Source organism: Polychytrium aggregatum (genome assembly GCF_025602895.1).
Source record: "Polychytrium aggregatum strain JEL109 chromosome Unknown BJ171scaffold_1, whole genome shotgun sequence".
Taxonomy (NCBI): domain Eukaryota; kingdom Fungi; phylum Chytridiomycota; class Chytridiomycetes; order Polychytriales; genus Polychytrium; species Polychytrium aggregatum.
This window is the reverse complement of record NW_026516203.1, coordinates 81,823-102,559: the sequence shown is the minus strand read 5'-3', so window position 1 is coordinate 102,559 and position 20,737 is coordinate 81,823. Positions and strand designations below refer to the sequence as shown.

At 58.6% G+C, this 20,737-nt stretch overlaps 7 protein-coding genes across 7 annotated transcripts; 4 read left to right on the top strand and 3 right to left on the bottom strand.

Moving 5' to 3' along the window:
• Positions 1-494: 494 nt before the first annotated feature.
• BJ171DRAFT_453684 (uncharacterized protein) lies at positions 495-2,675 on the top strand (the record flags this gene model as incomplete). Its single annotated transcript, XM_053108219.1, has 4 exons — positions 495-627; positions 823-1,363; positions 1,536-1,591; positions 1,704-2,675. The coding sequence occupies exons 1-4, from the start codon at positions 529-531 to the stop codon at positions 2,673-2,675; spliced, it is 1,668 nt and encodes a 555-aa protein (XP_052971619.1). The 5' UTR covers positions 495-528.
• A 95-nt stretch (positions 2,676-2,770) lies between these two features.
• On the bottom strand, positions 2,771-4,186 carry BJ171DRAFT_1465 (uncharacterized protein). Its single transcript, XM_053105754.1, has 5 exons — positions 3,922-4,186; positions 3,787-3,829; positions 3,430-3,647; positions 3,197-3,248; positions 2,771-3,088 (listed from the first exon to the last, which is right to left on the bottom strand). The coding sequence occupies exons 1-5, from the start codon at positions 3,980-3,982 to the stop codon at positions 2,890-2,892; spliced, it is 573 nt and encodes a 190-aa protein (XP_052971618.1). The 5' UTR covers positions 3,983-4,186; the 3' UTR covers positions 2,771-2,889.
• A 408-nt stretch (positions 4,187-4,594) lies between these two features.
• Positions 4,595-5,218, bottom strand: BJ171DRAFT_564098 (uncharacterized protein; the record flags this gene model as incomplete). Its single annotated transcript, XM_053113288.1, has 2 exons — positions 4,595-5,037; positions 5,118-5,218. The coding sequence occupies 2 exons, from the start codon at positions 5,216-5,218 to the stop codon at positions 4,689-4,691; spliced, it is 450 nt and encodes a 149-aa protein (XP_052971617.1). The 3' UTR covers positions 4,595-4,688.
• A 220-nt stretch (positions 5,219-5,438) lies between these two features.
• BJ171DRAFT_1444 (uncharacterized protein) lies at positions 5,439-7,017 on the top strand. Its single transcript, XM_053105729.1, has 2 exons — positions 5,439-6,819; positions 7,007-7,017. Exon 1 carries the CDS (start codon positions 5,512-5,514, stop codon positions 6,796-6,798), a length of 1,287 nt encoding a protein of 428 aa, XP_052971616.1. The 5' UTR covers positions 5,439-5,511; the 3' UTR covers positions 6,799-6,819; positions 7,007-7,017.
• A 1,401-nt stretch (positions 7,018-8,418) lies between these two features.
• On the bottom strand, positions 8,419-9,012 carry BJ171DRAFT_576326 (uncharacterized protein; the record flags this gene model as incomplete). Its single annotated transcript, XM_053113741.1, has 2 exons — positions 8,419-8,544; positions 8,644-9,012. The coding sequence occupies 2 exons, from the start codon at positions 9,010-9,012 to the stop codon at positions 8,419-8,421; spliced, it is 495 nt and encodes a 164-aa protein (XP_052971615.1).
• Positions 9,013-9,304: 292 nt separating this feature from the next.
• On the top strand, positions 9,305-12,122 carry BJ171DRAFT_564096 (GLUT4 regulating protein TUG-domain-containing protein). Its single transcript, XM_053113287.1, has 8 exons — positions 9,305-9,604; positions 9,793-9,907; positions 10,045-10,168; positions 10,330-10,740; positions 10,820-10,907; positions 11,079-11,236; positions 11,377-11,611; positions 11,765-12,122. The coding sequence occupies exons 1-8, from the start codon at positions 9,361-9,363 to the stop codon at positions 12,034-12,036; spliced, it is 1,647 nt and encodes a 548-aa protein (XP_052971614.1). The 5' UTR covers positions 9,305-9,360; the 3' UTR covers positions 12,037-12,122.
• A 3,841-nt stretch (positions 12,123-15,963) lies between these two features.
• On the top strand, positions 15,964-18,101 carry BJ171DRAFT_484301 (uncharacterized protein). Its single transcript, XM_053108980.1, has one exon. The coding sequence runs from the start codon at positions 16,205-16,207 to the stop codon at positions 17,831-17,833; it is 1,629 nt and encodes a 542-aa protein (XP_052971613.1). The 5' UTR covers positions 15,964-16,204; the 3' UTR covers positions 17,834-18,101.
• Positions 18,102-20,737: the final 2,636 nt, after the last annotated feature.

Below are 20,737 nucleotides of genomic sequence, written 5' to 3'. Positions count from 1 at the left end.
CGGCGCTGGACGTGGCCTGTCGGCAATACCAAAGCCGACCAGGACAGCAGCAACCGAGGTCCCTGGTGCCCTGCGTGTCTGAACGATCGAGATCGACATGGTGTGGCTCAGGGCCCCTCGTGCAGAGAGAGTCGAGGCAGGCGGTGTCCGACGACCACTGCCCCGGCTGGAGGCTGGTGCGATCAAATCACCCCTGCCCCTCAGCACGCGGTCAGGTTTGTTGTTGCAGGCTCCAGGGCAACCACTTGGGCCGTGCCCCCCCCCCCGAACGTTTCTCGTTTGTGGCGAGTCTGGCTTGCGGGCGCTCGTCCAGCCCCCGCTGGTCCAACCATCTATCAGTCCAGCAGTCCAGCAGTCCAGTAGCCCAGTAGCCCAGTAGCCCAGTAGTCCATCGGCTGGGTTGGAGAATCGGTGTGCCAATCGCCGCACACGTGATTGGCTTTTTTTCTCCTGCCGAGCCGATTCGACCGAGGCGGATCAGCTCGCACCCAGCACAGCTCGCATCCAGCACAACCAAGATCCAGCACGATGGCCGACGCAGAAGCAGCAGCAGCCGAGGCAAAGCGCAGACGGGCACATGAGCGGAAGGCTCGGTACGAAGCACTCATGAGACCGTGGCCGATCAAGGTCTGTTGTTCGCCTCGGGCCATCGCTCTCGCTCTCCCACCAGCAACAGCACTGCAGCGACATCATCCTCGGGCTTGCCGATCATACAATCAGTGATGGCCATTGCTCCGGCCAACAGCAGCGGTGCAGTCCCGGTCCTCGGCGAGCCGCGATGAGAAGCTAATTGCGGATATCCTCGTCGATATGTGTCTCCAGCTTGCAGCATCAAAGAGCAAGGGCCGGCACATCGTGGCAAAAGAAGACCTCGCCGAAGGCTCGCTCGTGATATCAGAGACTGCCTCCGGGTTCTCGATCATGAAGCCTCTCATGGACGAAGTGTGTCTCTACTGTCTGGGCCCCTTGAAGGCGCTCGAGCCAGCGACGGACGACGACTCGGCATTCCTGGGCCCCCAGCGTGGACAGAGAGGCATCGTCTGCAAAGGATGTCGGAAGCAATCGTACTGGTGCTCCGAGGCATGCCAGAAGCTCGATGAATCGCGGCATTCGCGCGAATGTGATATCTTGAAAGAGCTGCCCGGCATCACCTCGTCGCATTCGGTCGACTACGGGCTATTCCGCTTGATCCTGGCCATCCTGACCAACCGGTCCCCCGAGGATGACGGCTCCGAGGGCTTCGTGCCAGAGGAATCAAGCGGAGCGGGATGCAGCGGTCCCACGCCGTTTTCGTACGTTCGGGATCTAGTTAGCCATCGCTCTTCGTGCAAGCAGTCGTGGCTCAATGCCGTGCAGAATGCGGGTAAGCCAGGATATCCGGTGCAGCCGGTGCCTGAGGCGGGTGGAGCTCTGCTGCATTGCAGGATCGGATTGCACGAGGCAACGTCTCGACACAATGATGACATGGAGCGCCGATGGCCGAAATGTGCCAATGAGCCGGAGCCACTCTCACCAACGTGGGTCCTTTTGTACAGCCGAGGACCTTTCTTCGCAGTTACCGAGTGATCTTGCCGCATCGGCGTCTGAGCTGGTAAGGCCGCCCTGCCCAAAACCATGTCTCCTCGAACAACATGCACAAGTACCTTCTCGATCTATTCTTTGCAGAGTCTGACCGACTCGTCTGTGTTGTCGGACTGAAACAGGTTACGATGGCATGCCAGATCAACTCCAACTCGCACGGGCTGCTGGATCCGGTCGGCAACACAAACTCGGTGATCGGGGTTGGCCTCTTCCCGCTGGCGTCGATGTTCAACCACTCGTGCTCCCCGAACTGCTCGTTCGTGGGCGGCTCGCATGGCCGCTTGGTGATTCGGACTCTCCGGCCGATCGCAAGGGGCGAGGAGCTCTGTGTGAGTTACGTGGACCTGTTCTATCCCAAAGACAAGCGCCGAGAAAAGCTCCTGGAGACCAAGTTCTTCTTCTGCGACTGTTCCCGATGCTCGCCAGAGGCCCAGGAGGGCATCGTCGATCCGGATCTGTATCTGGAGGGAGTTTACTGCCGCGACTGTCGGGAGGGGATCTACATCTCCGACAGCAGCGACGACGAACTCATGAAGTGCTCCAACTGTGGCTCGTCCCTCGAGCGGAGTGCGTTCAACGACTTCCAGGCAGCGGTCGAGCGCGACTTTGACGCAGCATTTGACTTTGTGAAGGCGCGCCATACATCCTCGGCCCTGCAAGCCCTCCAGCGCTTCAGAAAAAAGTACGCCGGGCAGATCTGTCCGCAGCACCACCACTATTTCAACTCGCTGGTGCCGCTCATGAATTGCTCCATGAAGGAGCGGAACTTCAAGGATGCCTCGGGGTACATCCAGGAGATCATCAGAACCATGGAAGGCTCGCATGTGATGCCCGCCAACTGGCCCGAGCTGTCCGACTTTTACTACCATCTTGGCGACGTCGAAGAGATCCGGGCCAAAGCCATTGAAGCCGGGCTCGAGACGGGGCTCGAAACCGGGCTCGAAGGCAGCAAGAGTGCGGATGACTGTTATGGCGTATCCCTCGATGCTTTCCGGAAGTGCTGGGACATGCGAAAGGTCGCCTTTGGGGCGGAGCATGCCAAGACTCTTGATGCCGAGGAGCAAGTCCATCGCCTGAAGAGCGCGCGCCACTAACTACAAATGTGCTGGGCTCATCCACGCCGCTCGAATGATCAAGTCCGTAGAACCCTCTGGCCAGCAAAGGCCACACACCAGGCGGAGGACCCTTTCCCATCAGAGGCCAATGTCTTTGCTGGAGTTTACATTGATTCCAAATACACAGACAATTCACTACGGCGGACAGGTCACCGGACAGTACCCAGCAAGTCCCCCCCCCAACGGACTCGATTTACGCCTCCATGAACACATCGTTGATCCATTTGCGGAGCGCCTGCCGGTCCTCAGGCGTGATACACTTTGCTTTCGGGGCAGGCTTTGGGGAAGGCGTGGGAGCGGCGGCGGTCTTGTCGCCCTGGACAGACTCTGCGCTGTAAATCGTCTCGATCAGGCACAGAATGACGGTTTCGATAACATCTTTGGTCAGGACACTGCGGTGGTTGGGGAAAGAATCCAGATCGCTGTCAGAGCAAAGCAATCCATCGGCGAGGTGTGTGGAGAGTATGCATCGCTTCTGGCATCTCGGACACCAACTGTACCTTTCTTCCTCTGTCAGCCCTTCGCTCATGAGCTCATAGGCTTCAAAGGCGACTGAGCGACCAGTCAAGCGGATCTAATCAGTACTGGCTTGGTTCGAAGACAAAAATCACAGGATGCGTCCGAAACCACCACGATACCACTACGATACCACCACGATACCACTACGATACCACCACGAAGCCGCCGCCGCCGCCGCTGCTGCTGCTGCTGCTGCTGTGGGCTGGCTACGTACAAGCGAGCCGATCGTTGATCTTGATTGTGCAGAACGCCGACATTCCCACAACGATCTTGCGCGAGTCCACCTTCTGGGACCGCTGGGAGTCGAATGTAGCAAAGATGCTCAGCAGGAACCGTTGCTGGGAGTCATTGAACTTGCACATCTTGAAGAGCGTCTCAAGGGTCGCTCGGCTGAGATACTTGTCGGTGAGATCGGCCTTGGCGGCATTGATGCTGTCACCGAACCACAAGGAGTAGGGGAGGAATCGCACGGAAGGCAGATGTAAGAATCAGCCCGCCTGAACGACCGTGGTGCCTGGTGCCTCTGTGCGAAACTGATTCAGATGGCTCGGAAACGAGCAACAGATGTTACCGCGTCAGGATTTGAACAACGTCCATGATTTGCTCCTTGGTGACTTGAACAAAGCAGAGAGAAAGGGGTGGCGGTAAGAACGGGGATCGGTTTTGCGGCAATCTGATGTGCGGGACGAAGTAGGAGGGATCGTACACCAGGGTTGAGGGCCACCTTGGCTGCTTTCTTCGAGCTGGCGGGTAAGCTTTTGGCCCATTGGGATGCAAGCGGGGTGGGCAAGACGGAGGATGGAGCTGCGAGTTGCGAGTTGCGAGTTGCTCGAGGATGCAAACGGGCGGGATGCAAGCAGATGCTATGGGGACCAGAGGTCAGAATGCCGAGCAGCTTGGGTTCAATCCACCCTCTAACATGGCCGAACGATCGGCGGATCAATGGAAGCCAGGTGGATGGCGTCTGTTTGCATCAACACGAGCCTGTAACATCAACACGAGCCTCTCCACTGAATGACCAGGGATCCGCAACAGGCACCCGCTCGCACGGCTTGGGCAAACAAACGAGAGCTACACCCTGGGCAGGCGCTCGCCGACAAACGTCTGCCGAGGCTGTGACCGATGGTCGGGCCTCAAGATTGGTGAGAGAGTGAGAGGAGGAGCAAAATGCGGCCGATACAACGACAGTCTATTGAGAAAATGGCGGCTTGGATTCACTGCGATTCATTTGATACTCTGTACGGAAAAAATAAAAAATGGTATTCACTTCTACGGGAAGTTGGCCCTGGATCTACAAGAAAGGACAGCCCAGCAATACTCGATTGCGGGCTGTGCCTGCTCTTGATCACAGGACAAAGCTTGACTGACGCCGCATGTCACTCGCAGCAGCCCAATTCGAGGCGACTTTCAAAAACACTTCAAGATGCTTGGATATTCCTTGGAAAGGGCAGTGCGAGAGACCGTTGGAGGACCTCAGTGACGGCCGGTGCGACCAAAGATGCTGACCTCGGGGTACTCCTCCTCCTTGAGGGGCGTGGGTGGATTGATGGGGCGAGGCAAGAATCCCGCGCGGAAGAGGTAGACGAGGCACTTTGCAGCCACTTCGACAGCCGGGGCACTCGGAGCCGGATAGATCGACTGGGTGTTTTTGCTTTCGACCCTGAAGGACATGTCCATCATCATGTGCATGAGTGGGAACAGGGCATTGCTCTCGGGCGATGGGTTGTTCTGGAGAATGGTTAGGAAGACTTCGCGGGTCTCGAAGAGAACGGGCCAGCCATAGGCATTGACGAGCTCGAACAGTTTCTTCTCGGCGAGGGTGCTGGTGCGATCGACATGATGCGGTATGTGAGTGAGTGCTCTCTGTTGCTCGGATGATATCCCGAAACGCACCTGTCTCACCTATTGTCCGAGTTGCTGACATGAAACACAAACTTGAAGAGCGACTCGGGCGAGGCTGCGATGGCGGCAATCACCCTGGCCACATGGTCAACAGGATTCATGGTCGTCGTGATGATGGTGGCATGCGAGGGGGCAATGCCAAGCTGGATGCAGCTCTTGACATAACGCCAAATGTAGTCATCGACATTGGACACTGGTGGAGAGTGAAAGTAGGCCCTGACCGACTTGCACCAACTCCCGCCCGGACATCGGACTGGCCAGGGCCGTCGCCATCCAAACTCTCTCTGTCCATCTGCGCTGTTTCACAGTCCAGCCACTGTTAGTTTGGGGGAGCCATACTCTCCAGCCACGATGTATTTGAATCGCCAGGACGGCGAGATAAGCATGTGTATTGATGGCAGGATGCGGTCGGGATGTCAATTGGCAGGATGTGGTCGGGATGTCAATAGGCCAGTATCAAGTCGATCAATTCAATCCATTTGATCAACTCAATCTATTCGATCAACTCAATCTACTTGATATACTTGATCAGCTCGATGGTGGCCGATATCACATTTCCGGCCGACCTGTCCCGGCGGTAATCTGTTCGTTGGTGCAAATGTCTGCCATCGACACAATCTGGCGGGAGACTTCCGCGAACCGCTGCCGGCCAATCCCCCCGGTCGGGAGTTGCGCGGGCACCACACCACCCCCGGCAGGCCCCGTCATGAGGTTGCTGTGGGGATGGCCAGCGTCGTCCGGGCAACCCTTATCCTCCATCTCGGTGGGTCCTGCATTCCTTGCGTCCTCGGCCTCTCTCGGCACTGCTCCACCGCCCACGATGCCCAGGCTCGGCCAGTTTTCGGTCTTCATCCACACCGCCGTCCAGGCCACGGGGGCTCCTCTGCCCGAATACAGCCCCGTCGTGGACGACTCGGTCGAGGCCTCCAAGACCGTCACCGTCTACATTCCGTCCGAGACCAACGTCCGGTTCATCGTCAAGGCCGCCAATCTCTCCTACGAAACCAGCAGCGACAGCAGCATCGCCATCCACACCTTTGTCGACGGCGTCCTACACAACCGCTCGCACCTGCCGCTCCTTGAGCACGTCACGATCGAGGGCCGGGCCGTCACGACCGAGGGCAGGAAAATCCAGCCGTTTTTCTTCTCAAGCCCGCAGGAGCTGGAGGACATTGCTCGGCTTCGCCGGGTGGCCCATCCGCATGCTGATCCCGATGCTCGCGACCGCCGCCAGCGAGACCTCGATGGAGACGCACACATGCTCGACGTCAGCGAGGGACTGCAGGATCTGAGCGCCTTTGGAACGATCCGGGTCGAGTTTTACCGGATCATGGTCACCAAAACTGTCGACGGCGCGCCGTGCATGGAAGTGGACGAGGACAGCCGCATTGTTCCCAAGCTCGTCCAGAGCGCCTCGCAAATCAGCCATCTGACCAAGTGGGTGCTTCGTTGCGCATCCAGCGCTGCTGCTGCAAGTGCCGAGGGCGCCTACGGCACGAATGGAATGCGTCCGGACGAGCGGCACTGGCTGGTCAGCGACAGCAGCATCGTCGTCGGTATTGTTAACCTGAGCGACGCTCTCGTTGTCGGGCCAGGCTCGGTGATATCGTCAATCGCGCGTCGGTTCCTGCCAAGAGCATATACTTTGAAAACCTCGACGACTCGCCGATGCTGGCAGTGACGTTCGAATACCGAAGCATGGGTATGAGCCTGGCCCTTCGATCGGGAGCACACTGGCCGATCAAATGTCGTCAATCGCAAACGGCGTGCCTCCGAGCGAGCTCATTCTCGCCAAAGCACACTTCGTTCGCTCTGACCCATTCTGTTACACCCTTTTCCGCCCCACTCACTCCATTCTATTCTCTTCCGTCCTCCACGTATCCACTCAGAGACCCTCAAGTCGCTCGGACTCACTAGTGTTGTGTGCGACCCTCAGTGGGATGTACTGTCCAAGCAAGCTGCCCCGAAAGGTAGGCGCAGCCCTACATTGATCGGGCAGATGCATGCAGCCCATTGATACTGGGCTCTTCACTCCACCAAAGGATATGCAGCAACATGCATGAACTCTGCGGACCAGCCGCACTGATCGACAACTGCGGCTTTCTCTATGCATTCCTTGCCTCAGATACAGCAGACGCCGCCGCAAGCCCCAAGAAGCATCGCCTCGGACTCGGAAGTCCGTCGTTTCTGCGCACCAAGGACTCGTCGATCCGGAAGGATAAGAGCAAGCTCAGAACACTCTCGGCACTCCAGAGTGTCCTGCCAGGCAAATCCAAGCCGCCTGTCACAAGCTCATCCGAACAGAGCTCACCTGCTCCCACGCCCGCAGGCGGACGACCGCCGGGCGGGCTCTTCAACCGCTTCAGCCGACTCGTGCGCGTGAACGAGGAAGAGGACGACGATTTGCTTTCAACAGCAGCCGAAGGCCTCTCCATCAACAAGGGCAGCCATACGCTGTTTGGGTCAAGCGCAAAGCGGGTCGCGCTGCTGATGGAGCCCACAGAATACGATTCGGAGGACTCGGTGGTGGTTCGAAGGATAGTGCCGCCTCCGGCCGAAGGTGGGGCTCTGCGGCGAGTTGGCCAAACTACAGTCTTTATCAACTACCCCTGGGACAAGTGAGGCTCGGTCGCAGACTCTATCGGCGGTGCGTCTGCTGCCCTCGCTGCTGGAAAACAACTGAGCTGCCCTGAGTGCTGACACTGTCTCGTACCACTCCGCCTCCACTCCCATTTTTCACTCCCGATTGTGGCGGCAAACATCAACATGAATGCTGCGTCACGTATCGAATACCCCACTGAATGGATCGCCATCGCCATCGCCATCGCCATCGCCATCGCCCGTGGCCTCTGCGATACCGACTGCGATACCGACTGCGATACCGACTGCACTCAGACCCGACCGCAGCGCAAGTGGAGTCGGATGCCTCGGTCACGGAGTGACTGCAACCTCCAAACCCATCGGAATCGATCGTGGGATATTGAGACGCTGCTTCCTCAGAGCAACAGGGCGTGTGCCATTCACCAGAGAGTGTGTCGGCTTGCCAAAGCTCCCGCCCACAACCTATGGCCCGAAAGCGAGAATGGAGGAAAGAAACAAGGAAATAGATATACACTGCGGAATGAGACCAGTTGGTCCCCAGAAAATCGCCGAGGACCGTGACATTGTTCGAGCCTCCGTGGGAACGAGATACAGTCCACTGTCCAACTGATGCTGTCTCGGATCCGCGGCATCATGCAGTAGCCCCAAGGGGATTCCCAGCATGCCCGCATGTGGCGACCGTTGTTTCGAGCCCGAGTCCTCAGTCCGACTTGAGTTTCTTGGCTTGGCCGTGGCTCATTAGCATCGTCCCAACAACAACCAGCGAGGCGCCGCACCACCACTGGAGCGATAGCGAGTCGCGAAAGAGGATCTGCCCAACAACCGCCTGTGTGGAAGAAGCCAGAGGGCCGGGTGTGAGACGAACTGGCCAGAGAAATGCGGCGCAGACGATGAGGCGAGCGCAGACGAGGGAATGCTGTCTTACCGATCCGCACAGGTTGGCGGCAGTCGAGGCCACGGTGGCCTGTACCGACGACGACGACAGGCATAGGGCCTTGGTGAAGGACATCCACATGAGGGCGTTCCAGAGCAGCACCGAGGCGCCCGAGAGCAGTCGCAGGGCTCGCTCCAGATCGATGTAGTAAACGAGGCCCTCGGATCCATCCTGGGCACATGCTTTGGCGGTGTTGAAGGCCAGACAGAGGGCCGAGTGGACGAGTGACGATGTCGGCGACGACAGCGATGCCAGCTTGGCCGACACCGAGGCCAGGGCGCCGCAGAGACCGGCGAGAAGGGCCAACGGCAGGTAGCTGTGTGCATGGGACAGGGCCGCCTTGGGCGAGCTGCTGGACATGATCGATATATCCAAAGGCGATGCAGGAGACAATGCTTCAGATGCTGGTGATGATCGATGCAATGTTGCGATTGCGGCATTTGGACAAGCAAGGCTTCTTGCGCGCACACAAACAACAGACATCCGAGCGAGAGCGACTGCCCAGCGAGAGCGTCGCCGAGAAGCACCTCGCTGGTCCTCGCCTGCGACCCTGGTCGCACACCCTGGCGTGCCCTCGATCCGGCTCCAGCCGATCCATGGTGCTGGTCCTGCCACCATCGCCAATCGCACCGCCGGCTCCACCATCGCCATCACCATCATCGCCGTCATCGTCGCATCCGTCTCTCCCGATCGCCTGCACCTGCATCCATGTCCTCCAGCGTCATTGTCGAGCACGAGTTTCGCAAGCTCACAGTCAAGACCACCCCCGCCATGTCGGTCCGGTCGATCCTGTCGCAGGCCTGCCAGCAGTTTGGCTTGAGCGAGGAGCAGTTTGCCCTCAAATACAACAAGAAGATCCTCGATCCCTCGTTGTCGGTCCGGTTCGCCAACCTCCCTGCTTCCGCCAAGCTGTCTCTGGTTGCGTCCTCGACCAACGCCCGGCCGCTGCCGAGTAAGTGTGTGCTCGGGGTGATCTTGCTGATAGGACGAGGCACAGGCTTCCGTCTGGAGCTGCCCCCTCCACCTCGACCAGCGATGACCTTGCATGTTGGGCGCATTCACATCGCTGTCACTCTTGGGCAAGAAAACGAATGATGCTGCATTGGCGTTGCTGACACCGCCGTCTCCCTCCATCTTCAGCTTCCGAAGTGACAATCGCTCTCCAGCTCGACGACGGCAGCCGCCTGGTCGGCAAGTTTACGCTGTCCACGACGCTTTGGGATATCCTCTCGCACTTTGAGAGCAAGTCTGGAGGGTAAGTGGCTCCAGGCGCGAGCTTGAGCTGCAGAGAGGCAACAGACCTGCCCAGCACTCTAGTCCAGCCAGCTATTATGTCGACTGCTCCGGTGGTGTCCGACATGGCCAGTAACGTGCACAATCCCGGCCATCCAGCTCGCTGGTGCTGACGACCCGGACAGGTATCCCGACACCCGAAAAATCTGGCTTCTTTGGGATCGATATCCGCAAGAAAACCCCTGTCTACATGATCCCGGTTTGCATTCTGATGAACCAGGAGGTATGTCGAGCGCCAGTTTCCGTCGCTGCCGGCGTGCATTGGCTCGATCGAGCCATCAGTGCGAAGTATCCCGTACCTGGATCTCGGGCCTTGTGCTGAACGGCTCGGGTATATGCTGAACGGTTCGGGTATATGCTGAACAAGTTGGATCTCAACCACAGTTTTCAACGATCGCGGCGCTCCAAAACACAACTCTGCTGAGCGCCGGAATCTCCTCTGGCAACACCGTCATCCGTGTGCTGTTCAAGTACACGCAGCAAACTCTGGAGAGTGCGCTCCAGGAGATTGTCGCCACGGCACCCGCTGCTGCCCCCGCTACTGCACCAGTTGCTGCTGGTGGTCCGATGGCGAATCTTGCTTCCGAGAACGCATCGGTGTCCGAGGCCCCTCCCGCTGTCGAATCAGCACCCGCAGCAGCCCTGCCGTCTCCGACTCTGGCCACCCAGCCAGTCAACGCCGCATCGTCGGTGGAGCAGCAGGCTGTTATTCCACAGCAGCACCCCGTTGCCGCAGCCCAGCCGCCGACTGAGCTCCAAGTCGCTGACCAGCCGCTCGACACGGACATGACTGAGGTACCCACATTTTTGCAACCCGGTGTATTGGCGGGCGGGACACAGTGCTGACTGCGATGGTACAATCCCATCTTCACAGGCAGCTGTTGAGGACAAGCCTGCGGTGTTTAACCGAGATATCAAGGTTTTCGCCCCACCTCCGGAAGGCTACACGAGCCATGCCAAGAGTAAGCAGGCTGCAGGAAACGAGAGAAGATCTGGGGTGCCAGGGCATCTGCTTGCTGTGGCAGGCTTGTGATGGCGAACCACAGAGCTCTGGCGCATCTCAAATGCGTGCATATTGCATCCTTCGCCCGCACCCGTCATATTAACCCTCGTTCGCCGTGTCGTGCCGCCAGTCGATCTTCCCGACTCGTTCTTCACGCTGACCTCTGTCGAGCTGAAGCAAATCTACGATTCGGCCAAGCAGCATCGCCAGGAGCACGAAAACGCCCCGCTCAAAACCCGATACATCCGGGAGAAAGAGATGGAGGCCAAGATGCAAAAATACCCAAAGGTGCGTGTGCCGACCTTTCACCTGCTGACTGAAAGAGGGGCTGATGCGCTCCGGATCGCATTGATCTGCTCAATGCGAGTGCAGATGGACAAGCGTGTCGCTCGACCTGCCCAGAAGCTAACCAGCAGCCGGTATGGCAGACCTTGGTGCGTGTGCGCTTCATGGACCGCAGCATCCTCCAGGCAACCTTCCGCTCTGTGGAGCCGGTTTCGGAACTCTTCAAGGTCCTGGAGGCCGCCCTCGCAGTGTCCGGTCGGGCATTCCATCTCGTGGCGACACCTCCCCACCGGAACTTGAGCCCAAGCGAGACTTTCTGGACAGCGCAACTCTCCCCAGCCAGCATCGTACACTTCCACTGGACCGACGGGCCCTCTGGTAAGAGCGCATTGAGTCGGATGCCAACAGATCATGCCAGCTGGGCGTTGATGATTGCCAAGCGCTCGGTCCGACCACACTCCGAACTGCCTTGATGATGTTGCTGACCCGAGTGTCTCTATGATTGACCCGTGAACCTCAACGGCTGCGCAGACGGCCCCTATCTATCCGCCGACTATCTCGCCAGGATGGAGCCTTTCCCGCTGCCCGATGAGCCCAGAGTCGGCGCAGGAAGCAGTGCCTCAGCGATGCAGGTGGACTCGGTTGGTGTGGCGGCGTCGCCAGAAGATGATGATCAGGACGACCGCCATGGCGACGAAGCTGCCAGGCAGCGCAGACAGGGCGGCTCACAGGGCGGCTCGCAGACATCTCTGGGGGACGGATCCTCGCGCAAGGACTGGCGGCCCAAGTGGTTCAAGCAATAGATCCGATGGCCGGCCTGAGAATCATGGCCGTATGTGTTTACGGGCGATCCAATAAAAAACGGGACACCCGGGTTTTTGACCATTCATCGAATATTTTGTTACCCAATGTTATCGCGCGCTGGCCATGACCATTCGCCACACATCCGACTTTCGCACCGCCGCATTGCGATGCTACGCCCTCATCCATAGCCTGCGTAAGGTCGCCTCCATATTCAGTGTATCCAAGAGCACCATCCATCGATGGCACCGAGGATGCAAGCTGGATGACCCACCCAGAGTCCCAGCTCGCAGATCCACTTTCTTCGAGCAGGCATGTCCAGTCATTCGCACCCTGATTGAACAGGACCCGTTCCAGACTGGTCCTGTGTTGCGATGCAAGCTCGAGTCCATCCTCCAGAGGAAAGTATCACTCTCACTCTGCCACACTGCCATCCAGCGAGCAGGTCTCACACAAGAGAGCAACACACCTCTACAAGTCCAAGCGACTGGATGAGCGAGTGGCACAGTTCAGGGACCAGGTCCGCTCCATCGACCCACGACGATTCGTTTTTGTCGATGAGACGGGGATCAGGAGATCCATTTTTCCTCTTTACGGATACTCACCGAAGGGTGCTCCGCTTCGCCAGCGCAATCACATGAAACACAAGTCTGTCTCGGCTGCATTTGCAATCAACCACTCTGGTGTGCTGCATCGCATGTACATCCCCACATCATTCAAGACACACTCGATGGTCGAGTTCTTTGAGCGAGCGAGCTTCCCAGACGACTCTGTGGTTGTGATGGACAATGTCAGCATGCACGAGACAATGGCTGTCCTGGACTGCATCGAGCGCCGAGGATGGTCAGTGATCTTCACCCCACCTGCCTCGCCCGACTTCAATCCCATCGAGAACTTCTTTGGGATTGAGTCCCCACCGATTTGGGGTTGAGTTCCTCCAATTTGGGGTTGAGCTCCCCAATCACGCCGCCATTTTCACGTTCACATCCCTGGCTTGAACCTCTCGGCGATTTTTGAACAGGGTCACTTCCCCAACCAGCCCGCACAGACGGGCTCCTGCTCTCGGGTATAAATGCCACACCTTCGTCCTGCTGCTTTCTTCCCTCATCTCGCCTTGATCTGATCATTCGCGCTATTGTACGATAAAAAAGTCTCTGCTCTGACCAGTACCACTGGCAGGCATCCAGCATTCTCTGCCCCCATGCCTCCGAAGCGTAAGGGTACCGGTGATGGCCAGCCTCGGCCACCCAGGCCCAAGAAAGCCAAGTCACAGTCGGAGCCTGTCTCTGGTTCGTATTCTGACCCCACGCATGCTTGTTCCTCTGTTGCTCCGTCGCTCACCACCACTGCTTCTGCAGATCCAATGGATGTCGATCCCACCGAGCCTGGTCCATCCACTTCCTCGAGTACCGGCAAGCGATGTCGCCAGTGCGATGGCACCGATCACGAGCGAAGCAACACTAGCAAATGTCCCAAATACCGGCCCCTCAAGAGCTCTGTCGTCCCACTCGTGGATGGAAGGTCATCCGCCCCTCAGTTCAGCTGCTTCAAGCAGACGATGGATGGCTGTTGTCTCAATCCCGCTCTCCGCGACAAGATCCAGGCCACCGTCGAGGCCATGACCCAGATCCAGTTCGAGGCATCCAGGCTGCTCAACCTGCACATCCTCCGGTGCATCGAGCAGGATCTTCCCATCCCCGTCATCTCCAAGTCCACCCCTGCTTTCATCCGCCAATGCTTCAAGATCGTCCAGGACGGTGCCCTCTCCCCGACCGGGGACAATGAGAAATACAACGAGCATCTGGTCGCTTCCTTTCGCGACTACCAGACCACTCGACATGCAGACCTGCCTCCGGCCCCTCGTCTGCCTGATGGTGCTCACAGTCAGCTTCTCACCCTGGCTGTCAATGCCTATGCCACCAACTGCACCACCCACCTCGACCTGGCCTACTGGCGACTCCTTCGCCGCTTCTGCGCTGCCGTCTTCCCAGCCAACAAGCATAAGCACGAAGCCATCGAGGCCTGTCTCGAGCTCTTCGAGAAACCAGGGCAGACTCCACCCAAGGCCGATCTCGAGTTCCTCTACCCGGACTTTGGCCACGTCCTGGACGAGTTTCGGTACAGCAACGACCAGGACCGCTTCCGGGCCCTCCACCGCCTCTCACACCATGTGAGAATCCTCGCCCGAGACAAGATGGTCGACAATGTCCACAAGTGGATCGACTGTGACATGCCCGCCCTCCGAGTCACCGAGCTGCAGCGCCAGGCCAAGCTGGACGAGCTCACTACCCAAGGCATTCCCTCCGACGACAAGAGGTTCACCACGGCCAAGTCTGAGCTCGGCACCACCAAGTCCAAGATCAACAAGCTGGCATCCAGGATCAACTGGGCCCTCAAGTAGCTCGCTCTGGACACTCCTCCGGCCGTGTGCACGATAGTTCCTCTATGCACTGCCACGGCCAAGTATGTCAAGATTGACACCGTCGCACTCTGGGAGCTCCTGGGTCCAAAGAAGCGCCTTGGCCTCACCAGGGACAAGCTCAAGGAACAAGGTGAGGACGGCATCAACAACCAGGATCGTCTCTGGCGCAGTTGCTTCAAGCTGCGTAGCTCCCTCTTCCGTGACCGGGATATCAATCACAAGCTGTTCAACTACGAGATCAGCACCGATGGCATTGGATGCACCATCGGCCTCGTCAAGTTTGTGCGTCGAACCGATCGCACCGAGACCTCCGAGCCTCCTCCGACTGCCGAGCAGCGCATCCAGGCCCACATCGGCAACCCAGACCCCGACAAGACCACTTGGATTGGCATCGATCCTGGAGTCGGCTCCATCTTCACGGCGGTCATCCAAGCACCGGGCCACCAAGACGAGGTGGTCTCATTCTCCAATGGTCACTACCAGCACATGTGTGGCCATACGTCCAACACAAGGTGGCACAACACCATGAAGTATCGACTCAGCATCGAGACCTGGATGTCAACCACCCCCTCGCCCAAGGTGTCGTCCTCGGAGGCTTTCAAGGCTCATCTCACCCATGTCCTGCGACCGGAGCTGCGAGTGCAGCTCGACTTCCACCTTGGCAAGAAGGCTCGTCACCATCGATTCACGGGCCACAAGAGGCGCCAAGTGGCCGTCGACAGGATGTGCAAGGCCGTCCTGAAGCACGCCCCGATACGGACCGATGTGGTGATCGCCTTTGGCAATGCCTCATGGCGGCAAGGCAAGGGCTATGCATCCAGCCCTCGGAGGCAGCGATTTGCTCAGTACTTTGAGCAGTTCGAGCACCACCGACGCCGTCCCAATCACCATCACGGAAGCGTCAAGGTGGCCTCGACGAACGAGTTCAACACCTCGCAAGTGTGCTCCAAGTGCCTGGAGTCAGTTCGGTTGGAAGGACTCGATGCGCCCAGTGTTGCGAATTCCCACTTTGTCAGGAGCTGCAAGAATCCCAGCTGCCGGACAGTGTGGAATCGCGACGTCAATGCGGCGCGCAACATGATCACAGTATGCAGGTCGATTGTGGAGATCGGAGAGCGACCGGCGGTCTTCACTCGGAGGCTGCCAAAGTGATCTGTTTTATTTCTTGTGGCTTTGCTTGACGCAAGCACAGCACATACTACATGTTCATGGAAACGGCTGTGGTGTCCCGTTTTTTTCTGAATAAAGTGTACACGACGACATGGCACGGGGTGCTGGACCGAAAGAGCCGGCCGGTGGCTGGCCAGCCACGTGCGCAGCGCATGACGACGCGCTCTGTGCCCGGCGCGCCCGCGCGGTCTTTCCTGTTTGGGCGCCGTGCGCGACGCCACGCAGCGCCACCTGCAGTCTGTGTGGGGCGGGCGTGCTGCACGTTTGTTACTGCCGCCGACTGTGTCTCTGTGCCGCCCCTGTCTCCTGAGACCCGCAATCCGGCTCTTCACCCCACATCCACTCTTCCATCTCCCCTCTGATTCATCGTCCACCGTCCACCGTCCATCGTCCATCGCCAACTTCAGTCCATAGCCGATCCCTCGCATTCATCCTCGGTTGCCCATATTCTTTGGCCATCGGCTCTCAGCTAGCAGCGGCGCATCGCACCCACAAAGCCTCGACAATCCTCCCCAGTCTGGGCTCGCCTCGGCCAATCCATCTGCCCATTCATCAAACCACGGCCCTCTCTCGCCTCCATGGTCGTCATCACAACCATCACCCTCTCGGTCATCTACGGCATCAAAGTCGCTGCCGACAGGTATCGCGAATATCGCAAGTCCCTGGCAAGTCCCTCGGGCACCAGCATCCGGGACCTGCCCCCAGATGTCCTGCAGCGGATATTCGTGCTCGTGGCCTCGCCCACCTCGTCATCGGCATCTCACTACGTCCCCATCGGTGTCCCCGTGCCCTGGCTCAATCTCGACCTGGATCTGGAGCTGCTCTTCCAGTTGGCCACCGTCAGCAAGTCATGGGCCCAGGTGGCGGTCCCACTGCTCTGGAGCTCGCCAACCATCTCGTCGTCGCTGATGGCCAGCGAGCTCAAGACCATCGTCGAGTCGTCGCTCATGGGCGAAATCGGCGTCGATGCCATGTTCGAGTACCCCGAGTTCATCTCGGCCATCACCATCCGCAACAATGCCCTCTCCGAAGTCGACGATGTCATTGACACATCCACCCTCGCATCGTTCCTGCCGCTGCTGCCCAATCTCTCGCGGCTGCAGCTGGACCTGCCCCTGGTCGACTACGACAGCCGCGACGCCTCGGACATCCTCACATGTCTGCTGAATCCGTCGCTGCTCAACAAGCTCGAGCATATCAAGTTCCCTCGTGTGGGTGTGGCCCAAGCCGCCACCCTCGACAGCGCCATCGGGCTGCTGGGCGAGTACGGCAATCTGCACCACCTCACCAGCCTGGATCTGCGCGGGCTCGATGAGCTGGACCAGAGTGTCCGAGCGCTCTTGGACCTGTGTGGCGATACGCTCAAGTTGCTCTGGCTCCCGTCACTGAGCGAGCTCTCGCCGATCCTGCCGTGGATCCGGCGCCACGGCTCGCAGCTGACTTACCTTGCCGTCGGCAAGTGGTCCGCGGCTTCTCCAGAGGAAGTCGCCGCCTTCTTCCAGGACCTGGGCCAGCTCAGTGCTCTCGAGATCAACTCGGAGATTCTCGATGTCGTCGTCGAGTCCGTCCAGAGCCAGTGCTACGCGCTGTCCAGCCTCAAGATTAACGGGCACATCAACTCGCTCTCCTTTGCTCACTCTGAGGCCTTGCAGGCTCTGGTTCAGCGCATCGAGCACTACGACGGCCCCTTGGGTGACTTTCTTGAGCACGGGTCATCGCTCAAGTGGCTCAAGCTGACGGACGAATCCAACACGCATGGCCGCATCCGCTCGCTGCTCGGCACCCTGCAGTCGGTCCAGTACTTTGCTGCCAGCTACGCCGCCTTTGACGACCTGGCCGAGATTCTCTACATCATCAAGACCCACGCCGGTCTCGACATTTGCATCATCCAGGGCCTGGACGACGAGCGCGATGCCGGCACTCACCAGAACTATTGGCTCGGCCTTGACCAGCTCATGGGCAAGGGCATCAACAGCGGCAGCATCTCGACCGCTGCGGTGCTCGAGTGTGTCGATGGCGACGAGCTGTGGGCCCGTGCTATCCGCAGAGTCCTCGCCTCCGACAGCGCCATCGGAATCGACCTTGGCTATGAAAACTTCAAGGCCAAGCTCGACCACGTCTCGACGGGGCTGCTGACCTTTGAGGAGGCTCTCAGCATGGATTTCGACGACTGCATCAATGGCTCAGACGGTGAAACCGAAGCGTGAGCAATCGTCAGCCACCTTACGGGCTGTCGGCAGGTCGCGACCATCTCTCAGAAGAGCCGGAGGTGCCGGTCGCCGAGTACGTTCCCTGCTGTTCCAGGGACAGACACTCTTGTCGGAGAAGCGGCCTCAGTGCACCCCCTCATCCGCGCATCGTCTGTCGCCCTCGTATTGCAGCGCCTGCAAAATGAAGCGAGCCGCGCTGTCTTGGGGGCCGATGGTCACTTGTTTTTTCCTTTCTCATGAATACATGCAGTGTACCCATTTTGAATCGAGGCACTTCAGCACACGGATGGATTGCGTGGATTGAAGGACATTGACCGGCAGTCTGGCTGAATGGCACCGAACGGCGCTCGCCCTGTTCCCATGGGATGGATACAGGGATATGGTTTCACTCACTTGGTCGCTGATGGCACACGATCCATGTGTCCGAGCAAAGTGATGTGTCCAATTGTCGTTTATGCATCACATTGCATCGACCATACAGAGTGCGCTGCTGGGTCCGGATCGTATATCGTGAGACGGAGCAAGATACAGCATGCCACCACAGTGCTTCACCATCGCAATGCACATGCTGCAGAAGGCCAGCATCGCATGCTGCCCAATGGCGGCCCAGCAGGTTTTGTGGCCGGTCGCGGATGCGTCCTCGAGTTTGCCGGTTCTGCTCTGATCAGATCTGGTCCGATCTCCGACGATCCTTGCCCCACTCGACACCGTCATTTTCGCAGCTGGAGCATTGCTCTCCACGACGGCAGACCGCACTCATCGGCAACGCTGAACAATCGATCCGCTCGACCACCTCAGCCCCGCACCAGCACCAGCACCAGCACCAGCACCAGCACTCACGGTCGCTGCCCATCTCACCGCCATCAGTATCATCCCACTGGTCGCACGCTAGCATGTCGGATTTCGCTCTGCGCACCTGGGTCGCCGACAGCATCTACAAGCTTCTCGGGCTCTCCGAGTCCACCCTCGTCGACTACGTCATCGCGCTGGGCAAGAAGGCAAAATCACCACAGCAGCTCCTGTCGACGCTGACGACCACAGCCGATCTACCCGAGACAGGCGAGTCCCGACAGTTTGTAAACGAGCTCTTTGGCAAGATTCCTCGCTCGGCTTTGGCTGCGTCCGTCAGCGCCACGAAGCTGCAGACCCAGAAGCGAAAGCAGGACGAGCGGGACAAGATCGCCCTTCTCAGCAAGAACAAGACGTTTGGGCTGCTGCTGGATCCAGACGACAGCAGCAGCGATCCGGCCAGGGATCAGGCTTCGGCCAAGACATCGGACTCGCCCTCATCCTCCAAGCGGAAGAAGAAAGAGGATACGGCCCCAGCGACCTCATCGCAGGGCGACAGCTCATCCAAGACAAAGCGGTTCCGGAAGCAGGAGGATCAGGACGACGAGTGGGACGTCAATCCCGAAGAAATCGAAGAGCGGAACCACAGGCGAGCTGAACTCCAGCAGCTCTACCGCAAAGATCATCCGGAAGGTAGGCGTGTCGATTTTGAGATGCTCATCGAGGCAGCGGCGGTCAATACCTGATCTCCATAGCGAAGGCCGTGATCCCGCTCCCCTCGATGGCCTGCAGACTGCCGCCGTCAGTTCTGCCGACAGTAAATGGACGCTTCCTCGCTGCGCTGACACCCGATCGCAACTCGCCACAGACGAACAGGATGCGGAGGAACAAGAGCGGCTGAGGGATATCCAGGAGCGAGATGAGCTGGTGGCCAGAATCAGAGATCGCGACCAAGAAAAGACCAAGAAGGTAATAGCCGCCATCTGCAGGGTCGCAGGTGTGGGCCGGGGAGGACGTCCAATCTCATACATTTTGAGACAAGTGTGCCATTCGCGCCGTCCATGGCCATCGGACTATGAGCACCGCTAACCAGGCAAACTCTCCTCGCTGCTTGTTTCTGCTTGTGGGTTGGCTCAAGCAGCTCGTCGAGGACAGATCATCCAAAGCCGAAACCGAAGCCCAAGCCCGGCGAGCGCTGGCCGAGAACAAAGAGTCCCGTCGCCGGATCGTTGAGGATCTTCGAGTCACGTCCCGCCAAAAGTACGTTGGCAAGCGTGAGGAGCAGCAGCTTCTCCTGCTCGAGCAGGAGGTTCGGGACATGGAGACCATGTTCTCGTCCGAGAAGCTCACCAAGCGCGAGAAGAACGAGCTCGAGTACAAGAAAAAGATTCTAGAGATTGCAAAGGAGCGCCGGGGCATCAGCGACAAGTATGAAGGATATCAGGTGAGTTGCGATCTCGCGCATGGGTGATGTATTGTCGAGATGCAGTGCTCATGCTGGTACTTGGTGCTTGGTGTTCTATTGAGCAGTTAATGTTGACTGTTTGCCTGTCCCGGACACCAGATGCCCGAGGACTACATCACCGAGAAGGGCAAGCTGGACAAGGCTAAGCAGGAGTCGGTCCTCTATGGCCGATACGAAGAAACCGATCCCTCTGCGTTTGTGTCGGAACAAGACCAGATCGAGGCGCAACAGGTCAGCCACTCGCTCCTCTGCGCACTGTGCCTTACTGCTATTGCGTTGATATTATCCGCCATTGCGATATCGTGGGCACGATAATTTGGCTTCTCTGGCTCACCTACTGCGCTCTGGATCGCAGATTCGGCACGCCACCATCCAAGCGGGCTCTAGATATGGTCACAAGAAGGAAGAGATCAGCTACGACTATGTCTTTGACGAGGAGGAGCGGATTGAGTTTATTGCCGAGGCCGCGCTGCAGAACGACGCGACGCTTTCTGCAGAAGAAGCACAGATATCCGAGGCTGAGCGGAAAGGTAAGCTGCCGCTCAGACTGCGATACTCGGTCGGGCGGATGCCTGGCTCGCAGCAAATCAGGCGCGTGCGACGAGCCGCCTTCGCTGTGGATGGACACGAGCTAACCGTCTGCATCT

Bases quoted from the DNA above. Each gene is read 5' to 3' on its own strand.
- BJ171DRAFT_1465 (XM_053105754.1), bottom strand. From the start codon at position 3,982: ATGGGCCAAAAGCTTACCCGCCAGCTCGAAGAAAGCAGCCAAGGTGGC. The intron at 3,648-3,786 runs GTAACATCTGTT...GTTCGGTGACAG, and splicing joins GTTGTTCAAATCCTGACGCG to CATCAATGCCGCCAAGGCCG. The intron at 3,089-3,196 runs GTACAGTTGGTG...CAACCACCGCAG, and splicing joins GGGCTGACAGAGGAAGAAAG to TGTCCTGACCAAAGATGTTA.
- BJ171DRAFT_1444 (XM_053105729.1), top strand. From the start codon at position 5,512: ATGGCAGGATGCGGTCGGGATGTCAATTGGCAGGATGTGGTCGGGATG.
- BJ171DRAFT_564096 (XM_053113287.1), top strand. From the start codon at position 9,361: ATGTCCTCCAGCGTCATTGTCGAGCACGAGTTTCGCAAGCTCACAGTC. The intron at 9,908-10,044 runs GTAAGTGGCTCC...CCGGCCATCCAG, and splicing joins TTTGAGAGCAAGTCTGGAGG to CTCGCTGGTGCTGACGACCC. The intron at 11,237-11,376 runs GTGCGTGTGCCG...CCGGTATGGCAG, and splicing joins AGATGCAAAAATACCCAAAG to ACCTTGGTGCGTGTGCGCTT.
- BJ171DRAFT_484301 (XM_053108980.1), top strand. From the start codon at position 16,205: ATGGTCGTCATCACAACCATCACCCTCTCGGTCATCTACGGCATCAAA.